This window comes from Protopterus annectens, chromosome 5.part0 (assembly GCF_019279795.1).
Source record: "Protopterus annectens isolate FY-2018-M chromosome 5.part0, PAN1.0, whole genome shotgun sequence".
NCBI classification, from domain to species: Eukaryota; Metazoa; Chordata; order Ceratodontiformes; family Protopteridae; genus Protopterus; species Protopterus annectens.
Window position 1 is genome coordinate 1,058,688,066 of NC_056735.1, and position 18,986 is coordinate 1,058,707,051.

The window sequence follows — 18,986 nt, forward strand, 5'->3', positions numbered from 1 at the left end:
AAAATATGACTATATGAATAAGGCCATTAAACTCACCGTTATAGCATATTCAGGTCACCCAGTAGCACTATTGTGTATGTACGTGGGGGAGGGTTGGGGTGCAGTGAACAAACAGAGCTTAGTGTGGTAATTTGAAATCACCACTACTCAATTTGCGAATAATAGTCTTAACAAGTTGGACTAGCGACGAGTTTTGGGGGGAAAAATCAGCTCCTCGTTGGTGTTAAAAGTCAATGGTTGTAAAATTGTCTTTAAAGCAACCTAGTTTGTGAGCGTCGTTTAAAAACATGAGGGTGTTAAAATGCTGACTCCGGATCTGGTAGGTATGCAAAACACATTTGAGCCAGTTTTCATGATCTCCAGCATTATTACATTATGCAACTTTCGAAACAATACCCGCTAGTACATTTTGCCCCATGTTGTAGCTTTAATTTTAAATGCACTTTTTCCAGATTGTTCAGAATAATAACAAACTGTTTATAAGGGCAAAATGTCCCCGTCTAATCTATAAAATTGTTTCTTCAACAGTCACATCTGGCAGTCACCTTCGGTTAGAGAGAGAGAAAAACAAAAAGACACAGATGTGCCTTACTAGTGGCTTTAATTTTTTTAAGGAAGGACCTAATCTGCAGGGTGGATGCCAGTCTCTGCGCACCACAGATTCCCAGTCCCACGCACGAGGCCCCTCTATAGCTTGGGAATCTGTGTTGTCAAACGAATATGCGCGCGTGCTGGTTAGAAAACCCACTCGTGAATTTTGAACTAGTACGTTCCATCACTTCAAAACAAAATCACTAACCTCGACACAAAAGGCACAATGAAAATTCGCCGAGAGAGCTTGTTACTGGAGTCAGTCCGCTTCAGATTTAAAGCTATTCGTCTATACCCTGTAATTGAAATGGCCATGGTTACTGACTGCGGTTTTTATTATTACCTCGTATTTACAACGTAGCTCGAGGCGAGAATTTCACCTGTGCTCTACAATTAACTTACTGCAATTTCTACAGAAGAATCTTTGTTACTTTGTAAGCTTCCAAATGATCAGAAAAAAATGCAGAATGTGGACTTCAATATATGCAGACAGTGTCAATTAAGTGTACAAGTGGTGGAGTAAAATCTAAAGCAACCGACGCCTCCCATCTTGTAGATATTGTTTTTATTCTTTAGCATTATGATTAATTAGCAGACACGCACACATATCTGAGTCCGAGATTTGTTCTTACTTTTGTTACTGGTAGTGCAGGTAATAGCAGCCTATGTACAACTAAGTCGGTATCTGTCGAGGCGAGGGGGGCTTATTTATTTCCAATTACATACTGGAAACGACCACCGTGACGTTTTGAAAGATTTCCGCTTCAAACGTTAGCACTTCATATGCAGCCGTAGATGCAAAGAAAAAAATAATACAAATTAATGTTTCAAAACTAATTAACAGGCGTCCCTTTTTAAACCACGCAGTGCCTCACGGAATTTCATTTACGGCTATGTAAAATATGCTGCTGCGAAATATAGCTACACACACCGGAATTTCTAAATACATGCAGCGACCACATAAATTGTCAAAAATGAAAATGAATACAACTCTTTATCTCTGTGTGTGTGAGGGGGGGGGGGGGTAAGAAACAAATTCTTAAAAATGCAGTTAGTCCACTGTGAAAGGCGAACAGATTCCTTAAAAAATGCAGTTATCTTGTTGGTTTTGATTTGTACAACTGGTAGTCCAATCTGAAAGGTGCGCTGCGTTTCTTTTTAATGCGTTGTGTTTTGATTACTATAACAAAATCTCAACAATGATATCTTTTCAGACTCACAGAAGCTAGGATAAGCCATCTTGCCACAAGATCATAAAACATTGCAAATACTTATTTAGCTCCGGCTTTGCGAATATGCTATATTCCAGAAAAAATACTTGATTCAAAGGTCGTTGTGTAATAATGATTATGATAATAATAATAATAGCACATATGGATATTTAGAAGTCACTGTTTATTTTAAGAATGAAGCAATGTGTAAAAGTAGCGCAATCCTAAAATGCTAGTAAATGAAAAACATGTACTCTAGAAACTACATTTCCTCCTAAAGTTAAACTGGCGTCCCTACACATACATGTGTGTTTCAATGTGTCTATGTTTGTGTGTCTGTGCCTATACTATTTAAAGTATTTGAACGATAACGTTAAAAATAAGAATTTGGTACAATAAACAATACAACTAGGGCATTGCACTTTTTTCTGTCAATGTGCTGTTGCATAACTGGGGAGGCTGTTCACCCTAAAATTACCACAAGTGACAACAAAGATGTCGTTGTAAACTGTTTCCTTCATAAAATATACATGCACTCCACGAATACCTTACAACCTGGACGTTTCAGCTCGAACAGCAACTTGTAGGTCAGCTTGCATACTAAAGACACCTACCTGCACAACTTACTATTTCAACAGAGCGCGTTAATGGCAGTGTCTATTCTGTATTTTGTAGCAGTTTTTTTTCATCTAATAGGTACCAGCCACGCAGTGATACAAATTCATTCTAACACATTTATTGTTTCGGTCAGTTCTTTATGGATCACTACTCAAATTAAATTACAATCAACTGATCACATCGAAAGATACCCTTATTATCAAACAGATGTTTAACATGTTCTTCTCGTTTTGATTTGTGCTCGTTAAAAAAAATAATAATAATACAAGATTTGGTGAAAATAAATTACCGCTTTCAGCAGTTCATTGTTCTGAATAAAATATTAAAACAAGTCATTTGATGAAAATATAAAGTAAATATTTTAGATCATCAACAGATCTAAAAACATTTATATTGCCGTCTTTTGAAAAGTCTAGTTTATTAAAACCTACCAAAATTCTGCTTGGAAATGGCAGTATTAGTTAATTACATCCACAGCACCCTTTCAACAAAAGTTGGCAATGGTGTGGGGGAAAGGACTTCCAATAAGTGCAGCTGCAGATGTTCATTCTGTCTTCAGACATTATAAACCCTTTAAGTTGGCCGTGGATATATATTATTGCGTCTTGGCGTTCATGTTTTTCCATGTCTACAGGGAGCTAACAGAAGTACAGACCTTATATGGTTAATTCGTTCCTTTTATCCATGCAGATTTCTCGCACAGCTTAAACTTCTTTGGACTTGCACTTTTCGCATTTTAAATATATTGTAGCTTCTGGCTTTCAGAATTTAGATTTATAAAACAAGTCCATCTTGACTTTGCATTTTGATTTTTTTTACTGAAGGCGGAGACTTCTATAAACTGCAAACGCTATTTATTGTGGGTTAGTGCTATATTTATTTATCGTTTCCACTCTGAAATAGCGTCTGTCAATACCAGAATGACAATAACTTGGAAGGAAAAGACCGTTCTTAAATGCAAGTGGGCACACTTCAGTTTCCACTAGATGACCGCTAAGGTCCCTTCTTCCAATGTTTCCTCCATGTGACCTTTGGTGATACCACGGTCAACCCGTACCTTCAACTTTAGTTTAGGCTGGGAGCACTGCGTAATCTAGATCGGCGCATAAGGTACTGAACAAAGACAACATTACATCTGCAGTGAGCATATCCTCCCTTTTGCATCGCATTATACAACCACTGCTGCTTGGATAATCTATCCATTTATTTCAGTATGTATAAAACACAGTCTCACCAGTCAGTAAGTAATTTTACTGTCACTGAGCTTCGTGTCTCACTGCACGCTCGTCTGCAGTCCATGGTGAGGAGGCGGTGTGTCTGCATTCACATTGCCTACCTGGGAATATACATCGTCTGCAGTCTGCTGCTGTATCCCTGGGGGTGTCATTCTCTTTTCCTTCTGCCTTCGGTTGCAAAACCAAACCCTGACTACTTCTTTTTCCAGTTGCAAACTGTCCGCCAAATTGGAAATTTCCTGTGCTGCAGGTTTTGGACATTTCAAAAAATGACTCTCCAATGCTCCCTTCACACTAACCTCAATAGAAGTGCGCTTCTTCCTTTTTCTTCCTTGGGCCGCTATTTTATCAATGCTAGTGGGGCTCCCAGTTGAGGAATCAGCCTCTTCCAACCATTTGTTTAGAAGTGGCTTCAGCTTGCACATGTTTTTGAAGCTAAGCTGGAGTGCTTCAAACCTGCATATTGTGGTTTGGGAGAAAACATTCCCATATAGGGTACCCAATGCTAAGCCAACATCTGCCTGAGTAAAGCCTAGTTTGATGCGTCTCTGCTTGAACTGTTTTGCAAACTGCTCTAGGTCGTCAGACGTTGGTGTATCTTCGTCGGAATGGGGATCGTGACTATTTACACCTCCGTGATGCTGCTGCTGATGGTGCGGTTGATGTTGGTGATGATGATGATGGTGGCTATTGTGATCAAGGTCTGGTGTATCCCCTCTGACTAGTCCCGGATGAACTAAACCCTGGCTTCCAGGAGGACTCAGCATCCCGTTTACCGTGAATCCACCTGGCTGAGAATAAAGTAATGATTGTTGTTGCTGTCCGCCAGACATTGACTGGATATGAGATGCGGTCGTAGTGCCCCAGGCTCCTGGATGATTCTGATGAGGACCCAGATGCGGAGGCCTGTGATGCAGAGCTGTGCTGTTGTGCAGGTCTTCCCTTCCCCCATTAACTTTAATATCCTGCTGCTGCTGTTGCTGGTGTTGCGGGCTCCCTGTCATACCAACTGGACTTGATGACCAAGGCGATCCAGCTTCTGCAGCTGCTGCTGCAGCCGCCGCAGCCGCTGCAGCAGCATGGGGAAGGGCTGTGACCCACTGGTGGGCATGGCTCAACATATGGCCGCCGTTGCTCGCTGCCATTGCTCCCTGCATAAAGTCGCTTTGGACCATCTTAACAGTCGGATCGCCTCTATACACAGCAGAGACAGAAGTGACTGCTGCGCTGCTCGGCACCATGCCACCACCTCCTGAGTCAGAGTGCACTAAGGAGCCCGACGAAAGGATGCTGTTGCTAGCCAGGTAGGGGTTGGAAGCAGCGGTGGCCATTCCTTCTGCCCTTCTTCGTGCACGCCTCCCACCGCCTGTTCAGATCTCAGTTTGCAACTGTCTTTAAGTAGCCAGCTGCCTTTCGAAGTTGTCTTGTATTTCTTTTTTAAGCTATTTTGCAATTTTTGTAGGATTTAGTTTGCCATGTGAGTTTGCTTCTTGCTTTTACGCCACACGCTCATATCCCTAGAAGTATATATTTTTTTGATATTTAAGAGTTAAGTCTTCATAAGTAGATGCCCGTTCCTTTCCAAAGCTAGTTAACTTTTCGGTGAAACGCTTTTTTTTCTTGCTAGCATAAACTTTATGCTTGTATGCTGAAAAACTTCTGAGTGTGCAATGAGTTGCTGCTCAGCCGAGCGACCAAGGTCTTTACAAGAAACGGCGTCTTACTTGTTTGGGAATTTAGAAAATCAGAGACCTTTATAAGTTTCGAAAATGAATTAAGTTTCAGATAGTTTTATGACCTTTAGTCCGTGTGTTGGGTCCAGGAGGTTTTAGGTATATACTAAATTCCATAAAACAATAAATCTAAAACCACAACAAAACAAGCTGCAAAACATGGGTAGTGTGCTTTTCCTTGTCGATCTGTATGCAGCTTGCCAGTTCAAGCTCTCCTTGCGCCGCCCGCCCGCTCACTTTGTAACGCTGCTGGTAGCTGCCGCCGCGCGCTGACAGGTCTCCCTGTGTCCCTCCCTCACAGAGAAGGGACTGTCGAATGTTTACCCTCCACCGAGCGCGCGCACATCACCACTCTCTCGCAACTACAAGGAAGTCGAGCGCGAGAATCCTGCTGATTGGCTACCTGCTGAGTGATTGACAACATTGAAATGACTTGCTTCAGGCGCGCGGCCCCCCTTTCCGGCTGTTACGATTGGCTGCTTTTTAATTTAAGCAAAATGTCGTAGAAGCTGACAACGTCCCCCACTGGTTCACCTCTGCAAAATGTAGTTTACAGTACACTAGACTACGGTATTATGGTATTCTAGTAGTACGTTTGTGATAATTCGTCACTGCTGTTCTGAGCCTGTTTTTTTCTGAAAACATAAGTCTTTATTTGACATATTTCCAAGGGACTGTTAGATAATCCTGTTTTGCCATAAGTTTGAGAAAGACGCAGCCCACCTTTTAGTAGTGGTTTGGTGCGCTGGGTGGGAGGGGGCAGTGGCGGTGCACCACATTATGTTGCACATTTACTTTGCAAAATTAAACAGGCATTGCAATGGTTAAACAGGGATGATGTGGCTTACCACACGCACATTGTTCACTTTTCCACACAAATATCAAGGGCTTGCACTTCATACTGATAAGACTGGCATAGGTTTTGTGTCGTTCCACAATATAGTTCGTATTTTTGTGAGTAATCTTAACGTTGTGTGATTTATTCGAATTTCGAAACGCCCTAGGTTAAGTACTGACCGGCTTTTATCACTCCCATATTGGAATGTATTATCATTATGATTTGTTAAATCCCATGAAAAAAATGCCTGCGGTTGTGAAGACCTGGTACAATGAACGAAATAATAGGGAACTAACTGAAAATTAAAGGACGAAAAGACTGACACTATACAGAAGTTTGAAATAAATAATGAAGATTCCAAACTTCAGAGATAGCAGAAATATGTCACAGTGCTACGTCTTTACAATTACAGAATAAAGCTCTTTCTATTGTCCAATGAAATGAGAAACAATTACTAAAAATCAAAGAAAAGAGACCTGTAGCAGACAATCCTCATTATACAGAAGTCGGTTGGCAAGGTTTGCTACGCGAAACTGTATTTTCTCGTGAAAATAAATACGTAAGAGTGTTCAAAACCCATCGTATTGCGCTAGAAGTGTATATTAATGAGAGACAGCTAACACTTAAACTTGGGGATCTCCTTGAAAGTTAAGGCGCAGCTGAGATGCATTGAAATATTTGGCTGCTTTTGTACCCCATAGTGCATGCCGGTGACAATCCCTTCTGGGTGCTCACATGAGCATGTTTGCACGATGTCTTTACCCAAATAAATAATGCAATGAAAATAAAACAGCTTAGTTCATACGGTTATCCAGTTTTGTTATGAACAAGGACTCTCTCAAATTATTTAGCATATTATTTTCCATAATGATGATCATACAATAATTACCAAGTACAGTATTCAGATTAATGACTAAAATCAGACCAAAATCATTAGCCAGTTCACCTACTGGAGTGGTGATCTGTAAATGGATGATATGCTAACACAGCATATCATGTCCAAACTAAGTTTGTGGTTCATGTAGACTTTATACAGTCTTTACCTTTTGTAGATATGTACGGGTAAATCTTAACTGCGATACTGTCGAGTCAGAGAACAATTCATATTATGAGTCAAATGATTTAGTCATAGTCTGGTCTACTGAGGCCTCCAGATATATTTGGCATCAGTTACTTTTGTGGTCTTTCTATGCTAAACTACAAGTTGGCTACATCTGTAATTACAAATAAAAATACAAGCCTACTTGGTATAAAAAAATTACACAACCAATTGTATATACTAGTCTGACTACTTCTAACTTCTCGAGTCTGTATCACAAAAAGGCTGATGTAGATATTAGACCAAGGTCGTGTGGATCTTAAGTTGGTAGCATGGGTAAACAACTACCAAGCAATAGATAACAAAGGGTAATAATAAAGTTAGTACATTCGATATGGACAGTGTTATTAGCTGTATAAATGACAATGCAATAAATCTAGAAGGAAAACTCACCTTTTGCTGATGACAGAAAGTCATGCAATAAGGCTGATGAATAGAAAGACATGGAAAGGCTGAGTATAAGGATTTGCAATAATGAATGAATGTTCTTACACGGGTACACTCAAAATCATTGCAAACACTGCATTTGAGAAGCAAAAATCCATGTACAGAGCTGAAAAAGAATCTCTGCAAAAATAAATACATAAATAAATAAATGAAAAAAAAATAAACAGGAACGTGGGACAATCATCACAAATGTCATAAAGGTACGGCAGCAATGTAAGACAAACAACAAGGACAGTTGCTGGAGTGCCAGGATGCACAGGATGAGACATCATATATACTAGTATTGTTACTTTAAGACAGTTAACCCCCCCCCCCCCAACTTGGAGTATTGTGTGCAGGCCATAGGCAGAATATAAGTAGCACAGAATACAACAATTAAATGGTTCATGTTATTCTGGGGAAAAAACATATAAAGGAAGACTAGAAAAGTTTAACAGGCATAGTACTGAAGGAAGGAGACTGAGTGAGACATGACAGAAACTTTTAAGTACATCCAAACTAAGAACCTTTTATAAAAATCCAAATGAGTACCACATTTTATAAACAAGATTAATGATAAGAGTCCTGATGAGTGCCACATTTTATAAGAGATTAATGATAATAAAATGAAATAGTCTGAAGTTACAAGTTGGGTAAATTGGAAGTAGGTCCATATTATTTCGCAGAATGAGTAAATGTTTAGAATAGCCTTCCTGAATAAGTAATACAATTCAAACAGTAATACAGTCCAGGATGGCAGGTTAGCCCCACTAAGCTAGTAACCTGTTTTCAGAGGAAACCTAAGGCGTTTTTTATGCTATTAGGGGAAATTTGACCAGGGCATTGGAGAACTTACCCTACTTGTATGCGTACTGGGATACTATTTAATGCAACACTTCCATTTTCTGGTCCTAGTGGGAAGGCGGTTTGAAAAAACTGGGAGAAAGTATGCAGTGCAATAGCAATGTGGTTAATGCTGATGAAATGGTAGTAGTCGGAGGTGGAATAAGAAAGAAGGCAGTCAAGCCTTCACAAGAGATGATAAGGTTGGAAGAAAGAGGATCAGAAACAGAAGAGCAGAAGTTAATTACAGGAGAGAAGGAGATAGCATGAGGGGAGATACAAGTGAAGGTGTCCAAATCTTCACAGGATGCATTAGTGCTTTTTCAACAGATGCTGTTTGAGGAAGATGCTGAGTTGCAGCAGGGATGTAGTGTTGCAACCCTTCAGCTGGAAGGGTTGGCAGGATGTTTATTTGGAAAAGATTAATCAGAGTGAACCAGAAAGTAAGGTCGTGGCTTCATGGGGCAGAATTATGGAAAAAATACAATAAGAGGGGGTTGCTGAGGTTGCAATAAGGAAGAAATCTTATGCACAGATGGGAAACGAAGGGCAGAGAAAAGTGGAAGAATTAAAGGAGGTGAAGAAGAAATTTGTGATAAGGTTAAGCAGTAAGGGAGAAACAGGGCTCAAAAGATATGAAGTTTGGGAAACTGTGATTGCACCATTGGGTATTTCACCAAACAGGTAAGAGATTTCATTCACATTAATAAAGAAATGTCCTGTGACATATTATTTGAAATGGGACAGTATATGGAGAAGTTTTTAGAACAGTATAAATTGAAAAAAGAACTGTAATTCTTGGAACTCTAATGTGGTGTAGGTGTTTTATAGAAAAACTAAAAAGAGAACTTTGATACAATTTGGAACGGAAGTTGACAAACAGAAATTAAAGGACTATTTAAAGACTATATGTAAAGAAGTTGTGGACATGACAAAAGTATATGATAATCAAGGTTTATGGACTGAGGGTTGGGACTGTGGGGCAATTGTGAAAATGGCAAAGGGAAATGTACACATTCCAAGTATGATAAATCTGGATGGTAATAGAACTTTGTTAAATAGACAGGTTAGCCGAAACATGCTTTTTATGAGGAAAGGATAATCATCTGATTAGTGATTGTGACAAACGAAAACGTTTTATTTGCTGTAAACTAGGGCATGAAGCTAAAAAATGTGATACGTAATGCAAAAAATGTGGAAAAATTTGTCATACATGGTTGGATTGTGAAGAATATGTAGAAGTTATAGAACAAGAACATATACAGGATTCCGTACATGGCAGAGATAGGAATATAGCAAAGGAACAAGAAGGACAGATTACTATATAGGAAAGAAATAAAGACATAATAGCGGATGAAAAAATGAAAAAAATGGAAGTAAAATAAGTGGTGCTTGATGTGGGTGAACAGGAATATGTAAATTGACAGGTAGTGAGGGGAAAGAAAACTGCTATAGGAAAAAGGATGAAAGAGAGGAAAAGGAAGTTTAAAAGTGTAGTTTTAAAAGAAAATAAAAAGGGTAAAGGATATGCAAAGAAGGGGATAATAATAATAATTTTATTTTAAAAGAAGGCTGAACATTTTAGCATTAAATGTTAATAGCATAAAGAATATATAAAGAAGGTTAGGAATATTAGAATGGTGTGCTTCACTTCATACGCATATAATTATATTAGAAGATACAAGACTTTTCATAGAAGAAGAAAGGTTACAAACTAAAGTCTTATGGGGTGGAAATATATGGAATATGAAAAAAAGATACATTCTCAGGAATAGGTGTGTTATGTCAGGAAAATATTAAAATCTTAGATTTTACAATAGTAGAATTGGAAAGAATAAAAGCGATAAATTTAAGGTGGAAAACAGATGTTTACAGAATTATTGCAGTATATGTTACAAAGAAGGAAAGAGAGATAATCCTCAGGATTTAATAAACTCAGTGTAGGCACAGTGTAGAGCCTACATGGAATGTTACCATGTCCATGTACATGGTTCCCACTTGGCAGCACACCATGCATATTAATTATGGTGCATTGCCGAGGAAGAGCCATGTACAAGGTTCTTGAATCAGTGTAGGGAGCATAGTGCCATCTGTGTCCGCAGATGAGTAAGGCACTCCCTGCACTGTTCAATTGTATAATGTCAATTGTTTATTTTATTGTTTTAAGTGTTTGTTTTGACTTTTTTCTTTCTTTTTTTTTTTAAAGGATGTTTGCATGGAGTGGAGTGCAGCAATGCTAAGCAGCACCAAGACACCTGCCAGACATCTAAAAATAGAAACCAGATGCAATTAATTATTTATTTAAAGGTCATGTTTAATCATAGCGGAGTGGGTTTGCGCGGCGCAGTGCTCAGCAGTGCTTATAGGCAGCTGATAGGTATATGTAAAGGTGCAACTGAATTCCCCATATCTTTGTAGCTAAATGGGTAGAGGTACAGCCTCATGAGCAGTAGGTGCAGTGCTTGAATACATGGTGTAAGAATTGATAATATTGTACTGTACCATAAGTAATTGGAATGAGACTGAGAACAAATGTCTTTATTTTTTAATTACCCAAGCTCATGCTGAACAGGTGCCAGTCTTTCTTTTATGGACCAAGTCTTGTGTACTTTGCAGAATGAATTTTTCAAACATTGTTGTTCATTTAATAAGGCTTTATTAGATATTCACAATATTTGAATACTATCTTTATTAACAGTGCTGATAAACAATTAGTGTTCAGAGTTACTGCACGTCACATTCTGATTGTCCTGAACAACATAAATTAATATAGACTTTTTTTGACCTGTCTCCTGTACTCAGGCTTGAATGTCTGTAATCTTTTCTGAAGTAACAGGTCGAATGAACTCACTAACCTTAACTGAACTGCTATCCTGAACACAACATATTATATTGCTTTAGTCCAGTAATTTTCCTTATTTACTTTTCCTTACCTTGGTCTCAAGCTTTGTCTCATATGTGCTTTATTTGAGGAACATTCTGTAGCTGACAAAATTGTATCTTTCCCTTGAGAAAAGAAGATTCTGTATCTCTGTATTTTTTACACACTTTATGCTTATCTTTTCTTTTTAATAAACTGTCTCTCATGCTTGACCAGCAAGGTTATTTTTCTTTCTGCTTAACTGTCTTTTATGCACACATGAAACACAATTTATTTACCCTTTAGCTTGTCTGTTGTCTAATAACTACTTTAAAATGGAAGTCCCTAATCTAACAGTTGCCCCTGAGGTCCCTGATGAAAGTCTACAGGAACCTACTTCTGTAGCTACTTTACATTTGTATTGCTAACTACTGTATACAGCTTTATGCTACCTGACTCATAATATGAAAAAAAAAAAAAAAAAAATTGGTTAACCTGCAATTTTAATCTTGACCACTAGGTGTCACTTGGAGTATTTATGGCCTATTTGGATTGAAGTCTTTTAACTTTATGATTTGATTTTTATATTACTTAGATTTATAGTCTTTAGAGCCTTTAAGTCTAAGTTCTGATGTATGAGTGATGTATTTGAAACCTGTACATTATTTAACCCCCTTTTGGTGGAGGAAGAGGTCCTGCAAAATTTATCTGTATACTGTACCATGCTTTTTCTGAAACTGGCACTCTTTGCAACTGAGTTTTTTTTAATGTAGGCTTAGTCTGCAGACATAGTATACACTTCTCCTGAATTTCTTTTCATAGTTTTTTCAGCCGAGGATTTTAAAACATACTTTATGATAGGTCACATTTTCTGAAAACCTACATGACCTAGTAGCTGATGGTTGTACTTTATTAGCTGCTTAGCCAATACTTGTGGTACGTAGGCAAACGTGCCCCTTGTTCTGTTTTGTACACTTACAACCTTACTCCCGAGACTGGACTGGCAACTTTGCATTGTGCCCTTTTATCAGCATTTTCCTGCATGTCTTGGATCTTTGCTAGATTTGCTTCAACCATTGAGCCCACTTGGCGCACCTCTGTTATACCTTTTACCTTAATCTCCTTCCACTGCATTGGATATAGAGGAATTCCCTCCTTGGCAGCTTTTTTTGCTGCCACATATTGTATAGCCTATCCAACATGATGGCTATTTTCTGAAGACTAATTGAAATCTGCACTAAAAAGATATTTTTTTATAAGTGGTCATGAAGCATAATTACCATATTCTGTGTTAACTTGTGTCTATAAATTTTTATTTAAATTTGCTCTATACTGCTACTTACCTTTTTTACCTTTTATGAATATTTATGAGCTATAATAGTTTACTAAAACCTATACTTTCTGTATTTTAAGCCTATACCTTCGCATTGTCTGTTAGTGTCTTTAATTTCTGACTAATGTGCAATAATTATATAAAGTGCACTGTAATCTGTAAACAGGTACTGTAATCTGTAAACTAATTAACAAATTAAGCCTGCCCAGTTATGCCTTGAATGCATTGAATAACTATTACTACATAATCGTTAAATAATTTATCTTAATAGTTTACTAAACTTATGCTTTCTGTATTTCAGATCTATACCTTTGCATTTTATGTAATGCACAATGATTATGTAAAGTGTACTGTAATTTGTACATTAATTATGAAACTAAGCCTGCCATGTTATACCTTGAGTATACTGAATAATTACTACGTACTATTTAAATAACTTATTTTAATAAGCTTGTAAAATAATTCTGTTACTTTACCCTTAACTAATGACTGAATAATGTAATAAGCCTGTTACAAATAAATCTGTTACTTTGCTCTTAATTAATGACTGAATAATGTGAAGCATTTTGAGATTTGACTGAAATGTACTATACTGAACACATAACTGAATATGAATGTCATAGTCTGAACCTTGACTGAAATTTCCATTAGCATATACTGAAAATTTAAAAATAGCTGTGTATATTCTGGAAACTAACTAAACCAAAATAATATCTTTTGCCAGTGTTAACTAAACACAGATAAAAGCATAACTGAAACTGGTACATGTTATATTCCGAAGACAAAACAATTATTGTCTGAACATAGACTGAAAGCTAGTACTGCTGTACAATTGTTACCATGAACCTGAAAACATGAGAACATTTTGACAGTGTTACCTGAACACAAATAAACTGAAATCTGTTATTGTTATATTCTGGAGATTGAACTATTAATATCTTTTGTCAGTATTGCCTGAACATTGATAAAAACATAAACTGAAACTAATATTGTTATATAACTGTTTGAAAACATACATACTTTTTAACTCATACATTTTGAAACACATAGACAGTCAACTTCTGCACCATAGCTCTTGCCAAATTTTACTCTGCATTGTCCCAGTTGCTGATGAGGTAAGGAAAGGCCTGCTTTAATGCTGAAGGGTCCTCTTTATATGTAGGCCTTTTAAAGCTCTTTTTTTATTTCTTGTGCAAGGCTGGGTAGCTAAAGTTTTTGATTGCATTTAGTATTAGGTCCTTAAAATAACATTTGCATCTTTAACGGTTATAAACTGATAGCATTGCTTATTGCCCTGACCTTATTTACATTTTTATGCATGAAATGCAGCTTTAACAACTATAAACTGGCAGCATTGTTTACTGAGCTGACAGTATTTACATTTTCTGCATGAAATAAACATACATTTTTCTGCATGAAATAAACATTTGCTGCTAATAAACTCTTGCAAGTCTGTAAGGAAACTGATAAATAAAACTAAATAGTAATGTAACACTGTACATTTCTGCACCTATATACAATCAATATTAACTGTTGAACTTTTTACATTTTGTCTCATGACCCTTAGATTTTAACACACTGTTCTGGGAGTGAAACTCTACCTACTTTTTTACCATAACCGTTTTTTAGTTGACATCATTTAACTTTTCAGTAGTACTGAACGCTGCAAGAATTTATCATTACTGTCTACAATTTTCTTGGATAAATAGTAAAACTGTAAATGCATTAAAATGGATCTTTGCCATATAACCCTATGGCATATAGTACTTCATTAATTTAGCTTGCTAGGCTGACTGTAATCTGAGCTGATGTGCTTGGCAAACTGTCATTTCTGTACGAAACATATACAGTCTGAAACTGCATAATGTACTCTTTTATATATAGGATCTGAATTTTTAACTGTGTTGTCATTTTTACAATGTAGCATTGACTTTAAATTTTACATTTTGTAAACTAGCAAACATTATTTTGTCTCTGTCTATATTACAATATTGTTTACACACTGCAACACTTTAATACAAAGCTCTTAACTAATGACTGCTAAACAAAACAATAATACAAAACATTTATTTTCCAAATCTGTAACTGTGACCCTTTTATTTTGCAAATTAATTTGACTGCTAGTTCTTATATACCTTGCAAGACATAGAGGTATACAGTTACCCTATTTTCCTAACTGGCCACACCCAATATGTCTTTCTGAGCACTTTAGCTGCGTCACTTGAACTTGAATTTCTTTTATCTTTAACCCATAAATCTGCATGTTTCTGTTATAACAAATTCTTTAAAATCTGTACATTTGCACAAATCTTGTCAATGAAGTATAACTCTAATGAAATGTTTGCACCTAGTACAGAGCTGCTACATTTTGAACTTTTAGGCTGTCTTAATCTTTGACTTTTTAAATTCTGGCATGTGTGTCTTTTAAAGATCTATGTGCAACTGAAATGGATTTGTTTGTAAACAATGAAATATTGTTATTTCTTTTAACCTTAAACAATGACAGATTACTGCTCTGATCTTTACAGATAGTTATGGAATGCATTATTTTACTTAGCACTGAAGTCTGTTTTTCAGTTTCACTGGAATATACTTTATTCAAATCTGCACTGTGATTCCTCTTATCTCCCTTAAGTGCAAACATTGCACTTGATTCTGAAAATAAGAAACTAGATGAAGTAATGTGAACTTGAGACATTGCCTGTATGTTATGTACATTGACTGTGTTGACATTTGTATGTTTAATACTGTAACATATGTCTGTATTTTGAATTTTATGTGCTGAAGCATTTACACCATGATTAGTTAAGTCTAAACCTGTAGTGACAGAAGCTGACTCATAAGCTGGCGTAACCCTTTTGCATTTAGAAATATTTAACATGACAGCAGGTCTGTTCGGGCACCATTGTAAGAACTGATAATACTGTACTGTACTGTAATTAACTGGAATGAGACTGAGAGCAAAAGCCTTTGTTAGTTACCCAAGCTCATGCTGAACAGATGCCAGTCTCTCTTTTATGGACCAAGTCTTGTTCACTTTTTAGAATGAATTTTCCAAACACTGTAGTTCATTCAATAAGGCTTTATTAGATGTTTACAATATTCGAATACTGCCTTTATTAACAGTGCTGATAAACAATTAGTGTTCGAAGTTACTGCACATCATATTCTGATTATCCTGAACAACATAAACTAACATAGTCTCTATTTGACCTGTCTTCTGTTCTCAGGCTTGAATGTCTGTAATCTTTTCTGAAGTAACAGGTTGAATGCACTCACTAACCTTAACTGACCTGCTATCCTGAACACAACATGTTATATTGCTTCAGTCCGGTAATTTTCCTTATTTACTTTTCCTAACCTTGGTCTTAAGCTTTGTCTCATATGTGCTTTATTTGAGGAATATTCTGTAGCTGACCAGATTATATCTTTCCCTTGAGAAAAGGACATTCTGTATCGCTGTATTTTTTACACAGTTTATGCTTATCTTTTCTTTTTAATAAACTGTCTCACATGCTTGACCAGTAAGGTATTTTTCTTTCTGCTTAACTGCCTTTTATGCATAAATAAAACACAATTTATTTTACTCTTTAGCCTGTTTAATGCCTAATAACTACTTTAAAATAAAAGTCCCTAATCTAACACATGGAAGGGAAAATAAGCATTTCTTTTTGAAACACAGATTATAGCAAATATATTTAAATTCTGGCCCGTTGTGCTCTGCTAAGCTCTGCTAAGACCTACTAAGCCCTGCTAAGTACCAAATAAGCACAATAACAGCTGAAAATGTTTACACACTGCTCGGCTCTGCTTAGCTGGTTTGCACACCGCTAAGCACTGCTAAGCATGCAGGTCTTTGGGTTTTTGCACCACTCAGCTCAGCTGCACTGGTTTGCACATTACTAAGCAATGCACCACATTTTTAGATGTTGCCCAATGGCATGTAAGGACAGGAAAACAGGCTATATTAAGGCCAATAGGTAGGAATACATCATAATCCATTGAAGTTCTCTTTCTGAAACATACTATGGCAGGCTTTGGTGAAGGTTTGTGCTTTTGGACACAGTGTTGGGGCATCCTGGAGTCCAGGGTTATGGTTGGACTCCTTGTAAAAAAAAACATGAAGGCCAGCTTCTGCACAGAGGTTACCAGGGCTCTGAGTGCAAGGTGGAGGCCTGGGATCAGCTGGCTAGGGAACTCACCATTGCAACTGGTATCTCCCATACAGTTGAGCACTATTGTCCCCAACATGATGATCTGAAGAGACATAAGAACATGAAGGCCAGCTTCTGCACAGAGGTTACCAGGGCTCTGAGTGCAAGGTGGAGGCCTGGGATCGGCTGGCTAGGGAACTCACCATTGCAACTGGTATCTCCCATACAGTTGAGCAGTATTGTCCCCAACATGATGATCTGAAGAGACATAAGGGGGATCTCTTGGACACCTGGGTCCATGAATTTCAGACAGTGGATGCCCCACATGTATGTAGGTACTTTTACCTCTGTATCACCAATATCTAATCTGAATGTCTCCAAAACTGGTATGCATAATGGTGTTCTTCTGTCTCAATACCTGCAGAGGACAGGGCTCACAACCTTGAGATGCATGCCGGGTGCTTGGCCAGGTTGCTCTGTGAGTGTGGTGAGTATGGATGTATTATGCTAACTGTAGTAAAATAAGCAAGAAAGAGTAAAGCATTACCTACAATAAAGTATGTATATTAAAGTATGTATTGCAATAAATGTGGACTTAGAGCTGTAGTGCAGTAAATGAATAATGCCAACTGTAATACAATAAAACATGAAACAATAGCATTACCTGCATTAAAGTATATACAAGAAAGTCTGTAGTGCAATAACTGTGTAAGTAGAGCTGTATTGCAAGACCTGAATAATGACAACTGTTGTCCAATAAAAACTTGAAACAGTTTCAGAAACTGCATGAAATTATATACAATAAAGTCTGTAGTGCAATAACTGTGTAAGTAGAGCTGCATTGCAAGACCTGAATAATGACAACTGTTGTCCAATAAAAACTTGAAGCAGTACCAGAAAATGCATGAACATATATGCAATAAAGTCTGTAGTGCAATAAGTGTGGCATTAGAGCTGTTTGTCAAGAAATTAATAATGCTAACTGTTCTGCAATAACACATGAACCACTACCAATAACACCAAGGTAAATTGCGTACGTAAGGTTTGTGTTGATCTAACCATTGCAGTACAACTGTATGCATTCAGGCTGTAAGGTGAGGTGCTGCAGTCAAGTATAACACTGTAATAGCAATAGCATGCAAATATAATGGCAGCCAAATTTATTATTTAACACATATACTACTGTTCAAGACCATTTCTAGGCCAATATTGTCCATACAGTGCTCTGTTATCCACAAACAGCAGGTAAGCAAGGTATATAAGTGAGGTAGCCCACTCCATGATCTGACATTGTTTGTTGACTTCACAGATATTTCAAACCAATAACAATATATTGTGTACACTTGCATTCTGTTTACTAATGTATATATTATCTGCTATCTATGTTATGCTTGTATTTCATGCATGTGTGTTCTACTGTCACTGCAGTCTAATATACAACTGTAGTAGTACTACCAGGTCATATATAGGTTCGATGTGAGCTCTAGGCAAATATCAGTCAGTCAGTAGTCATTAGTGACTCAGTAGCTCAGTTTGCTAAATGCTCTGTCTGTAGTACATTTTGCCACACACAGACCAGGGTTCAAATCAAGCTCTATGTAGCACTAAATATTACAGTATCAGTCACGTAATGTTTACTGATTCTTTCTCCACAGGAACTACAGGTAAATGGGTGAGGTAGCCCATATTATGAGTAAATAATTGTGTGTTTAGATGTCACAGACTGTTAAAATCATTAGCAAGAATGTGAAAGTACAGCATAACATAATGGAAATAAATATAATAATAAAATAAAATGAAATAAATAACATATGTAATTTTGGTATGGTTGTATGCCTGGAGTGTCTGTTCAAAGCTGCTGCAGCCAATTCATAGATTCCATGTAGATGTCATCTGCAGTCACTGCTATTGGGTTCTATCCCCATGCCTGCCAAGCAAGGCATGATAGTTGTTTAGTTTCTGTACTGTATACATACATGTGTCACGCTGTCACATAATGTATTTAGTAGTGTGTAATCATCCGTCTGTCATAGTATTACCATTGG

At 37.3% G+C, this 18,986-nt stretch overlaps 1 protein-coding gene across 1 annotated transcript; it reads right to left on the reverse strand.

Moving 5' to 3' along the window:
• Positions 1 to 2,522: 2,522 nt before the first annotated feature.
• Positions 2,523 to 5,715, reverse strand: POU3F3 (POU class 3 homeobox 3). The gene is given in 2 exon segments (XM_044070946.1): positions 2,523 to 3,722; positions 3,724 to 5,715. Coding segments are annotated over 2 exon segments (1,335 nt in total). The 5' UTR covers positions 4,987 to 5,715; the 3' UTR covers positions 2,523 to 3,650.
• Positions 5,716 to 18,986: the final 13,271 nt, after the last annotated feature.